Below are 13,352 nucleotides of genomic sequence, written 5' to 3' on the forward strand. Positions count from 1 at the left end.
ACGAACTCTTGTGACGCAGCCAGACAGCAGAGATTACTGGGCATTCTGTCCAGGATCCTAGACAGTCCCCCCTGTGTGTCCATGGATCAGTCTGCTCTTTTAAACAGCCCAGAGCTTCCCTCGTGTAGATTCGAAAGGGAGAGTGGTGGTATGGAGTCTTGGTTTCCAGTCTTGGGCCCCTTGAAAAGATGCCACAGGAATGTACCTTCTTCCCTGAAATAAATGTTTTGGCATTCTCTTATAATAATCTGGCCACATGTCTGTAAGAGAATCTTTCCCATTTTAATACATTCTCGAAGGTCATATCTCCACCAGCCCTATTACTACATTTCTAGTCTCCTTAACAACCAAATTAGTTGACTGTATAGACTTACTGTCTCCATTTCTTCAAGTCCAGTCCTCCCCTCCTTGACCCTGACTTCTGTAAGCATTAGTCCGAGAGAAGCTGTCACTTAAACCAGTGGCTTTGGTGGTGATAAAGCCAATGATTATTTTTCAACCTCGTCTCATCTGAGATTCTCACTTTCTCATCCTTTTTAAAAATAAAATTTCTTTTTTTAATCAAAATAACACTCTCAATTATTTACAAAATCAAATAGCACTGTCTTTTTTTCTCACTCTTCCACATAGTCTATTTTTGCCTCCCCAGAGGAACCACTTTTTATTCTCAGGTGATGACACTGACATTTATCTCAACATTCAGAATGATGCTTGGCTTTCTCCTCTCTCTCTGTAACTGAGGTACAACACATATAATAGAGTGTACAAAACTGAAGCTTAGAACTCAATGAAATTTTACACTTGTTAATATCTACATGCAGAGTATATATTATATCTGGTTTTCTTCACTCAAAATAATATCTTTGCAATTCATTAGTGTCACTTTGTTTATGTCTTATTTGTTCTTTTTTTAATTGATGTGTAGAGTTCCTCTATATGAATATCTAACAATTTAATTATCCATCCTCCCAGAAGTAGATATTTGGGTTGTTTGGATTGATTACAGTTTTGTGCTATTGTGAAAAAAGCTGTGTGTGAGGAAAACAAACAAACAAACAGATTTTTTTCCTTCTTGTGTAGGGAAAAACCCAGTTCTGCCATATTATGTCCTTCTTTCCTATGAGTCCTTTACTACTCGGCACAAAACATTTCTGGTCAACAAATGTGCTTTTCCCACACCAAGCAATTCTCTGCAATCCCACCCGAGTATCCTGTCATTCTAGTCAGTTCTGACACTTTCTACTTGAAAAAAGCATGACAGTCACAAGCCCAAGGGATCAACTGTGCTTCTGAACAAAAGACTGTAGATAGAAGATTCCCAAAACAAGATAAGACAAAACAAAACAAAACCCTGGGCTCAATTAATTCACTAGAGTGACTCACAGAACGAGGAGAAATATTCCACTTACTTTCACCTGTTTATTATCAAAGGCTATGATAAAGGATACAGGTGAGTATCCAGATGGCAGAGGCGTGTAGGGTCAGGTTTGTGAGTGGAACTGTAGAGCTTCCGTGTCCTCTCCAGGGACCACTCACCCAGCACCTCTGTGTGTTCACTGACTGAAAGCTCTTCAGTAGGTCTGGGGTCTGGGCAGTGGTCCTACGAGATGACTCCCCAGCCCACTTGGCTTTCTGCATTTTCATTTTAACTGCACCCCACAAATGATGTAGCAAGTCCTACTTAACTGGCTAAGATCACCTATAAAATGTTGACTAGAATTCTTATTCTCAAACTCAGAGGTAAAGCATTCACTATTTCACTGTGACTATTAATTATAGAGTTTTTGATAAATATTCTTTATTTATCTACATTGATTTTTAAATGTGAAACCAACTTTCATTTCTAGAGTTAAGTGCTCTTTGGAATGTTGTTTTGTCCTTTTTACAAAATGAAACATTGATTTGCTATTATTTTATTGAGCACTTTCCCCCCATTTTCCTGAATGATACTAGTATTCAACTTTTTCTTTTCCATGTTAATGTCAGATTTTGGTATCAAGATTGTAATGAGTCGTTAGGTAACTTGCAATTTATGGCTTCTTTTCTACCTATAGACGAATGTGTGTAGGGTTTTTAATTTATAATTAATTTAGAAATAATTTTCAGAAAGTTCACTATAGTGAGGCCATGTAAGCATAGCCTTATGGGAGAAACTTAATAATCCTTAAATTATGGATTCAGTTAGTTTAACAGATAAAGGGTTCTTTATATATTTATTTTTCTCTTATGATGGTTGATAAACTGTGTTATTTTCTGCTTATGTTTTATTATTTGCTACCTTTACTTTCTTTTATTTTAACTTGCTACTTTTTCTAGTTCTTTGAGTTGCAACTTTGCCTATTAATTCTCAACATTTCTTCTTTCCTGACAAATATAATTTAAATTCATAAATTTGTCTCTAATTACAAGTATTCCTTGACTTACAATGGTGTTATGTGCTAAAAACTGATCATAAGCTGATAATATCTTTAGTCAAAAGTTCATTTAATACACCTGAACTCTGAACATCATAACTCAGCCCATGTTCAGAACACTTATATTAGCCAACAGTTGGGCAAAATTATCTAATAGAAAGCCTATCTTATAATTTGATGCTGACTACCATGTATAATTTATTTGGCACTGTGCTGAAGATGAAAAGCTGAGTGGCTGTCTAGGTTCAGAATGGTTGTGTATTGGTTGTTTACCTTTGCGATCGAGTCACTGACTGGGAGCTGCAAGTTGCTGCTGATGTTCAGCATTAAAAGACAGCATCATACTAGCCCATGAAAAGATCAAAGTTCAAAATTAGAAGTGCAGTTTCTACTGAATCCATATTATTTTTGTACCATTGTAAAGTTGGAAAACCATAAGTCAGGGACTTTCTGTACTGCTTTTGCTGCATCTTACATGTTTTGATATGTCATATATTCATTATTATTCAACTAAAATATTTCCATTTGAAATGGGGATTTAGTATCCTATGGGGATATTGTCAGGGACCTAAGAATGGCCAAATCCTGCCCTGCTCACCACTGGGAAGATTCCTGAAGATGCTGTATATATAGGCTTAATACAAACAGAAAGTGAAGAAGGACTTTTAGCTGACCCCTGGACCTAATTTCCTCCAGGACCTAACATCACTGCTCCTCTGATTACATCTAGGAAAGGTGGGTCTGAGGTTCATGCCTAAGTAGAGTTTCTTACTTTCTTCCAAATTCAGAATAGCAAGCTCAGAATTCCTATAAGGATGAGGTGGAAAGATAGGACATACCTCAAATTGGCCAAGAGTTACTTCTCTTGAGTTACTTCTCAGGCATCTGGGCTGAAATAGAAAGAAGAGGCAGCCATTCCCAGGGCACTAAATTAGCCCTCTATAGAAATGCATTATCACAGGTAGGCAATGACTTCAAAATGCAGGAGCTATAAGCAGAATAAGTGGACTCTGGAGTCCTATATTTTAAGTTAGACTGAGAACTGATCTCCTGGGCTTCTCTGGTGGCTCATATGGTAAAGAATCCTGCAGTACAGGAGACACGGGTTCAATCCCTGGGTCAAGAAGATCCCCTGGAGAAGGGATTGGCTACTCACTCTAGTATGCTTGTTTGGAGAATTCCATGGACAGAGGAACCTGGCAGGATGCTGGCCATGGGGTTGCAAAGAGTTGACATGAATGAGCGACTAGCATTTTCACTTTTTTTTCAATCTCCTACTCATAAATGGACTCTGAATGACAGAATCAGCCCTCCTCACTCCTCCTTTGTGGGTAGAAGAAGAGGGGAGGTTTACAAAGAAGGGAATAAGAAGTGGAAGCTTCCTGATTCAAGGAGAGAGACACAGGTATTCTCATCCATACCATCTGGTTTTGTTCAGTTTTAATGTTTTGGGTTTATAGCTTTATAGTCTGCCCAATGTCTTCAGTGGAATAGATCAGAAAATTATCATGAGATTCTTATTTCTACCTGTCTTTTTGTCATTCTCATCTTCAACATCAGAGTCTTTATTATCATTTATTGAACCACTACCATATGCCAAGTCCATTGCTCAGCACTTTAGATACTCCTTCTGTAATCTAAAACCCACAAAGTAATATTAATCTATCCTCAGGTAAGGAAACTGAGCCTTAAACATGTTTAAAGATGAAGGGATTTCTGAGATAAATGCTGCAGGCAACATAAAATGAGAATTAAAAAAAAAACAAACAAACAAAAAACTCCAGAGTTAAACAGTTTGAAAGTATTTCTGCTATACAGCAGAAAGTAACATAACATTGTAAATCAGCTATACTCCAACAAGAATTAATTTAAAATGTAAATAACCAGCTTGAAAAAGTCCAGAAAATCTTTGCAAGTCAGAAATAAGTCTACTTACTCTTTTGACAACTGTACAGGATAATACAGATCTATCATAACATATTGAATATTTGTATTGAAGGATATTTAAATATCCTTGCTGCATACAATATGCAATTTCATGTATTTATTAGGCTATTTGTTAAAAAATTCTCAGACAAGTGAAATTTCTGGCCAATGATATGTAAATAGCACCTATGAATCTTATTTAGCTTATACTTCAGTTCAGTTCAGTTCAGTTGCTCAGTCACGTCCAACTCTTTGCAACCCCATGAACCGCAGTATGCCAGGGCTCCCTGTCCATTACCAGAGTCCACCCAAACGCATGTCCATTGTGTTGGTGATGCCATCCAACCATCTCATCCTCTGTTGTCCCCTTCTCTTCCTGCCCTCGATCTTTCCCAGCATCAGGGTCTTTTCAAATGAGTCAGCTCTTTGCATCAGGTGGCCAAAGTATTGGAGTTTCAGTTTCAACACCAGTCCCTCCAATGAACACCCAGGACTGATCTCCCTTAGGATGGACTGGTTGGATCTCCTCACAGTCCAAGGGACTCTCAAGGGTCTTCACCAACACCACAGTTCAAAAGCATCAGTTCTTCTGCATTCAGCTTTCTTTATAGTCCAACACTCACATCCATACATGACTAAAGGAAAAACCATAGCCTTGACTAGATGGACCTTTGTTGGCAATGTCTCTGCTTTTTAATATGCTGTCTAGGTTGGTCATAACTTTCCTTCCAAGGAGTAAGCGTCTTTTAATTTCATGGCTGCAGTCACCATCTGCAGTGATTTTGGAGACCCCCAAAATAAAGTCTGACACTGCTTCCACTGTTCCCCCATCTATTTCGCATGAAATGATGGGACCAGATGCCATGATCTTCATTTTCTGAATGTTGAGCTTTAAGCCAACTTTTTCACTCTATTCTTTCACTTTCATCAAGAGACTCTTTAGCTCTTCTCCACTTTCTGCCATAAGGATGGTGTCATCTGCATATCTGAGGTTATTGAGATTTCTCCCTGCAATCTTGATTCCAGCTTGTGCTTCCTCTAGCCCAGTGTTTCTCATGATATACTCTGTACATAAGTTAAATAAGCAGGGTGACAATATGCAGCCTTGATGTACTCCTTTTCCTATTTGGAACCAGTCTGTTGTTCCATGTCCAGTTCTAACTGTTGCTTCCTGACCTGCATACAGGTTTCTCAAGAGGCAGGTCAGGTGGTCTGGTATTGCATCTCTTTCAGAATTTTCCACAGTTTATTGTGCTTCAGTTATAGGATGTGAAAGTGCCCATTTCCTGATTTATCACACGCATTGAATGTGAATATTATGATTCTTAACTCTTTTTGCAACTTGATGGCTGAGAAATGATAGAAAGGGATTTTCAAGAAAGTGTGAATTAAAGAAAACAATTCTTAAGAACTGAAGTGGCAAGAGGAGGGAGCAGTTACAGGAATCTGAAGAGTTCAGCTGCAACTGTGCAGTAAAACCTACGATTTCTTCTTTTCTTTTTTTTCTACTTCAAATTGCAAATTTTTTTTTTTTACTGTGTAATTTTTTTCTTTTTTAAAATATAAATTTATTTATTTTAATTGGAGGTTAATTACTTTACAATATTGTATTGGTTTTGCCATACATCAACATGAATCCGCCACAGGTATACACTTGTTCCCCATCCCGAACCCCCCTCCCTCCTCCCTCCTCCCTCCTCCCTCCTCCCTCCTCCCTCCTCCCTCCGCCCTCCGCCCTCCGCCCTCCTCCCTCCTCCCTCCTCCCTCCTCCCTCCCCGTACCTACGCTTACATTTCTCTCTAGGTACCTGTGTGTATTGGTTACCCATTAGTGTCTGAGTCTTTGCAACCCCATGCACTGTAGCCCACCAGGCTCCTTTGTCCATGGAATTTTCCAGGCAAGAATACTGGAGTGGGTTGTCATTCCTTTCTCCAGGGGATATTCCCCACCCAGGGATCGAACTTCCGTCTCCTGCATTGCAGGCAGATTCTTTACTGTTTGAGCCATCAGAGAAGCCCCTCTAGGTACATACTTAGCCACATTCTACACATCTGCTATGTTAAGAATTGTTTTCCCTAGGAGGAGGGAAAGAGATAAGCATTTCTCTGGCAAGGCTGGGCTTGGTCCTGAGATGATGGTGTTTCCATTGCAACCTCCCACTCTTGGCAGATGGACTTCTGGCACCGGCCTCCTCCATGCCTGTGTGACTTGCTCTGATTGGCTGGGCTGACACTGTGTTTCCTGTAGAAAGTTTTGAACACAAGAGGCAGCAAAGTAGATCTTTTATCCTGTGAGTCCTTGAACATTTTACAGACACAAGAATTCAGTTCTCATAACAGAAGGAATGGACAAATCCCTGAGCCTGCTCATCCTTTGGTTACAACTAGACTGTGAGTTAGAGGGATTTGGAAATGGGCAACTCCCGGATATTCCTCCCCAGGGAAGACAGAAAGTCTGGGAGTTGTACCTGCATGGTTTCTGGGAGTTCCTGTGGAGAGCAAAAAAGTAAATTTAAAATTAGTTTCCAAAGAATAATCCGCTACTAACCAGCCTGTCTCTGTTTTCTCTTTCTGAACAGGGGTGAGCAGTAAACAGGACGTGAGTCAGAGTCCTGAAGCTCTGAACGTGCGAGAGGCAGACAGCGTGGTTCTCAACTGCCGTTACACTGACAGCGCTCTGTTCTTCCTTCAGTGGTTCCGGCAGGATCCCGGGAAAGGGCTCACACCTCTACTGTCAGTTCAGGCGAATCAGAAAGAGCAAGCCAGTGGAAGAATTACAGTCTCGTTGGATAAATCATCAAGACACAGTGCTTTATACATTGCAGCTTCTCAGCACAGTGACTCGACCACCTACCTCTGTGCTGTGAGGCACAGTGCACAGAGGGAACCTGTTCCCAGGACTCAAACTGCAGATGGGGCTCTAACCACGTCCTGTCTTGGCGCTGAGGAAACTTTTTCCATTAAGGGGTTTTCTACTTTCCTTCCAGATAGAGGCAATTAGCAAGGGTAGGATGATTTGAGAGAATAGCATTGAAACATGTGCATTACCATAGGTAAAATAGATGACCAGTGCAAGTTCCATGCATGAAGCAGGCACCCAAAGCCCATGCTCTGGGACAACCTGGAGGGATAGGGTGGCAGGGGAGGTGGGAGGGGTGTTCAGGATGGTGGGGACACAGGTATACCTGTGGCCGATTCGTGTTGATGTATGGCAAAAACCATCACAATATTGTAAAGTAACTATCCTCCAATTAAAATAAATTAATTAATTTTTTAAAAATCTGATAAAATGATATAAAATTATATTGTGAATTCTTTGATCATTAGATTTTCATCAGCTTCAATTTAAATAATAGTTTTACAATCTAAATGGGAAAGAATTTGAAAAAGAACAGACACATGTATGTGTGTAGCGGAATCACTTTGATGTTCACCTGAAACTAACACAACATTGTTAATCAGCTTTTCTCTAATGTAAAATGAAAAGTTAAAAAACTGTAGTTTTGTTGAGATTAAGTAACATTCACACAGTTCACTCTTTTAAATGAACAACTAAGTGTGCATCTAGTATATTCACAACATGGCACAATCACTACCTCTATCTAGATTTGAAACCTTGTCATCACCCCAAAAGGAAACCACACACCCGTGAAACAGTCAATCCCCATGCTCCCCATGCTCCCCATGCACATGTCCCTGGAAGCCACCAACCTGCTTTCTGACCGTGGATTTACTTACTTTATGTATTTCATGCAAATGGAATCATACAATCCATGGCATTTTTGCATTGTTTATTTTACTTAGCATAATACTTCGGAAGTTCATTCAACTCAGGACCAACTGTTAGTGTAAGTTAGTTAGTGAAAGTCTCTCAGTCGTGTCCAACTCTTTGTGACCCCATGGACTATACGGTCCATGGAATTCTCCAGGCCAGAATACTGGAGTGGGTAGCTTTTCAATTCTCCAGGGGATCTTTCCAACACAGGGATCAAACCCAGGTCTCCCGCATTGCAGGGGGATTCTTTACCAGCTGAGCCACAAGGGAAGCCCAAGAATACTGGGTAGCCTATTCCTTCTCCAGTGGATCTTCCCTACCCAGGAATTGAACCGGGGTCTCCTGCATTGCAGGTGGATTCTTTACCAACTAAGCTATGAGGGAAGCCCAGGGCCAACTGGAGAAAGGCAAATGTTCATCCTTAACCAGTCACATAGGATGCCACATTGCTATTAGCCTGCTGACATTGTCCCTGTTCTTCCCACCCTCCTCCACCCGTCTGTTTTGCTAGAAGTTTGTCAGTTTTACTGATTCTCTTAGAGAACTAACTCTTTGTTTCATCGACTTTCTCTATTGTTTATCTCTTTTAAATTTCATTGATTTCTCCTTTTATCTTTATTATTTTCTTATGCTTGTTTTGGATTAATTTATCTTTTCCTTGTCTAGGTTCTTCAAGTAGAAGTTTAGATAATCTATCTGAGATTTTATTCTGTTTTAATATTTGCATGTAGTGCTAAAATTTCACTCTCAATACTTCTTTGGCTGTGTCCCCCCAATTTTGGTATGTTGTATTTTCATTTTTACTCAATTCATGAGAAATTCAATGATTTCCCTTGAGACATTCTCTATGACCCATAGATTATTAAGAAGTGTGTTGTTCAGTTGCCAAATATTTGGGAATTTTCCTGTATCTTTCTGTTATTTATTCATACTATTATTTCATTGTGGTTGGAGAACATACGCTTTATATTTCAGCTTTTTACATTAGATTTGTTGAATTTTTTTAGATCCCAAGATTTGGACTTACCTGGTATATATTCCATGGACACTTGAAAAGAAGTATATTCTGCTCTGGTTGGGTGGAGTGTTGTATAGCTGACTATTAAATCCTACTGGTTAATGGTGTTATTGAGTTCTTCTATACATCTGCTGATTTTCTGGCAAGTTATTCTACCAGTTGTTGAGAGAGGGATATTGACGTATTTAACTATATTTCTAGATTTGTCTCTTTTCTTTTTAGTTCTGATTTTTGTTCCACTCATTTTTCAGCTCTGTTAGTTGGTACATATACATTTAGGATTGCTATGTCTTCTCCGTAAATTATCCTCTTCATCAGTAGATAATATTTCTCTGTCTCTGGTAATTTTCTTTGTTCAGGAGCCTGTCTAATTTATCTGATATTAATATAGCCATTATACTTTGATTAATGTTTGCATAATACATCTTTTTCCATCCTTTACTTTCAAGATGAATATGTCTTATTTGAAATGAATTTCTTTCAGACAGTTATATCTGGGTCATGTTTCTTAATCCACTTTTTGTCTGAACTGTTTTGTCACTGGTGTGTTCAGATCAACTTCTGTGTCTTAGTTTTTGTGTGTAGACCACTTGCTTTTAATGTCTTGATATTTTAGGGCTTAGCCTTCCATTTTACTTGATTTTTCATTTGTGCTTCTTTTTGGTCCCCTATGCTTTTCCCTCTAACCTTCTGTGAGTTATTCAACATTTTCTAGGATTATACTTCAATTTATCTGCAGTGCTTTGTGTGTGTGTGTGTGTGTGTTCGTTGTTCAGTTGTGTCTGACTATTTGCCACCTCATGGATGTAGCCTACCATGGAATTCTCCAAGCAAGAATACTGGAGTGGGCAGCCATTCCCTTCTCCAGGGCATCTTGTCAACCCAGTGACTGAATCGGTCTCCCGCATTGTAGGAAGATTCTTTTACGGTCTGAGTCACAAGGGAAGCTCCCATAGTGTTTAGATGTGTCTTATTGTATAGCTGTTTTTATATGGTTGCTCCAGTTATTGCATTATACATAACACAGTCTATTGGTAATATTATTTTACCTATTTGGATGAAGTGTATAAATATTGCCTCTCTTTACACCTATTTATTCTCCCCTATTCATAAAATAATTTTCTTTAGTATTTCCTCCATGTGTGTTTAGAGGCTCATTAGACAGTGTTGTAATTATTTCCAGGTATATAATTATATTACATTATTATATAACATATATAATATGCTATAATATATTTTCACCAAATATAACTGAAGTCTATTGTATTTATCTGTATTTTTGCTTATTGTATTCTTTATTCCTTCTTGTTGTTTCAAGACTCCTTCCTTTATAATTTTATTTCTCTTTACAGAGCTTCCTTTAGACATTATTAGGATAGGTCTTCTGGTGACCACTTTCTCAGTTTTCCTTCATTTGAGAATGTCTCAAATTTGCCTTTTTGGAGAAGGCAATGGCACCCCACTCCAGTACTCTTGCCAAGAAAATCCCATGGACGGAGGAGCTTGGTAGGCTGCAGTCCATGGGGTCGCTAAGAGTCGGACATGACTGAGCGACTTCACTTTCACTTTCATGTATTGGAGAAGGAAAATGGCAACCCACTCCAGTGTTCTTGCCTGGAGAATCCCAGGGACGGGGGAGCCTGGTGGGCTGCCGTCTGTGGGGTCACACAGAGTCAGACACTACTGAAACGACTTAGCAGCAGCAGCAGCAGCAATTTTGCCTTTATTAGTGAAGGCATGTGGATTAATGGCTCTTCTCTTTCTGCAGTTGAAATATATTGGATTATTTCCTTCTGGCTCATAGTTAAATCTGGAAACATAAAAAATTGTAACATTGTGATTTTATGTTTCATTCTAAAAATTACTTTGTATCCAACACTTAAAAGTTGAAGGATAGCTGATTGACAATGTTATGCTAATTTCTTCTGTAGAGCAAAGTGACTCAGTTATACATATATAGACTTTCTTTTTTATTTTCTTTTCCATTATGGTTTACCCCTGGATATTGAATATAGTTCCCTGTGCTATTCAGTAACACAGGGAATTTTAAAATCACAATTATGTGTTTTTTAAAACAGCCAAATTTAATACAGTTCAAGGCTGACAACATAATCCTCTTTTGTACATAATCATAATGCTTTGAAATTCAACCACAGAAGGGCAGTAAAAAGGTGGGGCATGTTAATGACAACAGTGAACTTCTCCGTAGTTCTCTATTTGGCCTCTGGAGGGCACTGCTGCTTAAATTGGAAATTGCTTTTCTGTAAAAGATCAGAAGAACCTCACAAAACCCCTATGGTTTAAACAGATATTCTGACCATTTTTTACACAGTGAGATGTAAAGCATCTCAGACACCAGAGGTAGACATTTTGTTAAGACAGCTCCTCTTCCTAACAACCTCCCTACAACCTCCATCAGAAGAAGAAATATAAATCCTTTGTCATTCTTATTCAGAAAAACCTGGGTTCAAGTCAGCCAGTCTTCAGGCTCATTTGTGGGGAACCTGTTAGAAAGGAGCTCACTGCCGCCTCACTGCTCCACCATGACCTTGGTGTTCACCTTGATGCTTGAGATGCTCCTGTTTCTGAGTGAGTGCTACTCCATTTTACTCCTTTGTCCACACATGGAATATTGCTCCGTGTTGAATAGGACTTTTTGTTTTAGCTGAGTTCACTGATTCAGCATTGATGTTTCAGCAGGAGCTGGAGCCCAGTCAGTGACCCAGCCTGATGACCACATTGCTGTCTCTGAAGGAGCCCGTCTGGAGCTGAAGTGCAACTACTCATCTCCTTTCTCACCATACCTCTTCTGGTACGTGCAGTACCCCAACCAAGGACTCCAGCTTCTCCTGAAGTACGTGTCTGGAGACAATCTTGTTTCAGGCATCAAAGGTTTTGAGGCTGAATTTAGGAGTAGTGAGAAGTCCTTCCACCTGAGGAAAATACCAGCTCATTGGAAAGACTCAGCCAAGTACTTCTGTGCTCTGAGTGACACAGTGCCTGGGACTGCAGAAGGGGCTGAACACAAACCTCCTGGGACACTGTAGCTCAGTCTTTGTTATATTTAGGAAGTTGGCATGTTTTGTGAAGGCAAACAGTACAGACAATACAGAATCCTGGACATGTTTGTTTCCCATGGGCATCTTAGATTTTTCTTTTCTTCATTTTTTCTTGTCTTTTCTTTTTTCTTTATCATTTTGCAAAGAAAAGACTCCTGTTTTCTGAAATTTGGCATTTTTGTCCTCCAGAATCAGAATTCTAGGGAAAATGAGGCCGTAGAATTTTCAACAAGCTGGAGAAAGTTACTTACCCTCCTGTCATTTGGAATAGTGATGGGCTGAGATATAATAGCTTGAGGTTGGCCATGTGACTTGATATAACACAAATGAGAGAATTTGCTTTACAATATTAATTTCATCTCTCAAGCAAATGAAAAAACCCAGGACAATGGCTTATTTCTAGCTGCATTATCTCCAGACTATTTTGCTAGTATCCTAAGAGGCTTCTTTCCTTAAAGGACTTCAACTCTTTGACTAAAGCATTTGGGACTGGTGCAGCTAATTACTGCTGGCACTTAAGGATGTATATGGGTGACCTTTCCAAAGACAATATATTGTGAAACAAAAAAAGGCTTCCTTTATTCATCAGTCCCCAATAATACGCTTCCCAGGTGGTGCAGTGGTAAAGAATCTGCCTGCCAATGCAGGAGACACAAGGGCATCCTCCTTAATGAGGAGGAAGATGAGGAGTGGAGTGAAGAGGTGGTTAAATCATCTTTATGGGGCAGTTCTTCTGGGTCTGTGTTTATCTTTGGCCAGATATCTCTCTCCTTTTCCCACATGAGACCTGTTTTAGGACACTCCTGAATGACGCATGTGCATCTTTTTACCAAGATGGATTCTAGCACAGAGCTTTGTGGGGTGCTTGGCATCATCTGTTATGAGGTGGTGCCACCTCCTTTTTGAGCTCCAAGGAGTCTTTCTGTGCCTGTGCAGTTTTCCTTGACCTCTTGACCTCAGAAGTGGTCACTTTTTTACTCTAGCACAGCTCAGCTCCTGCTGTTAATTGTCTTAGTTACTGAGGCTGAGCTCCCTTTGACAGGCTAATTAGCATGACAGGTTAATGAATCTGAGAGACGAGGTGTTGGGGCAAGGACTTTATTCGGAAAGCTGGCTGACCAAGAAGATGGCAGACTAATATCTCAAAATAATCATCTTGTC

General features: G+C 39.6%; 2 gene segments (V, D, J or C); both read left to right on the top strand.

The window, feature by feature from the left end:
* The first annotated feature begins 6,604 nt into the window (after window positions 1-6,604).
* On the top strand, window positions 6,605-7,406 carry LOC123328144. The segment is given in 2 exon segments: window positions 6,605-6,730; window positions 6,919-7,406. Coding segments are annotated over 2 exon segments (468 nt in total).
* Window positions 7,407-11,138: 3,732 nt separating this feature from the next.
* On the top strand, window positions 11,139-12,208 carry LOC123328155. The segment is given in 2 exon segments: window positions 11,139-11,721; window positions 11,830-12,208. Coding segments are annotated over 2 exon segments (396 nt in total).
* Window positions 12,209-13,352: the final 1,144 nt, after the last annotated feature.

The sequence above is a fragment of the Bubalus bubalis genome, chromosome 11 (assembly GCF_019923935.1).
Source record: "Bubalus bubalis isolate 160015118507 breed Murrah chromosome 11, NDDB_SH_1, whole genome shotgun sequence".
Classification (NCBI taxonomy): domain Eukaryota; kingdom Metazoa; phylum Chordata; class Mammalia; order Artiodactyla; family Bovidae; genus Bubalus; species Bubalus bubalis.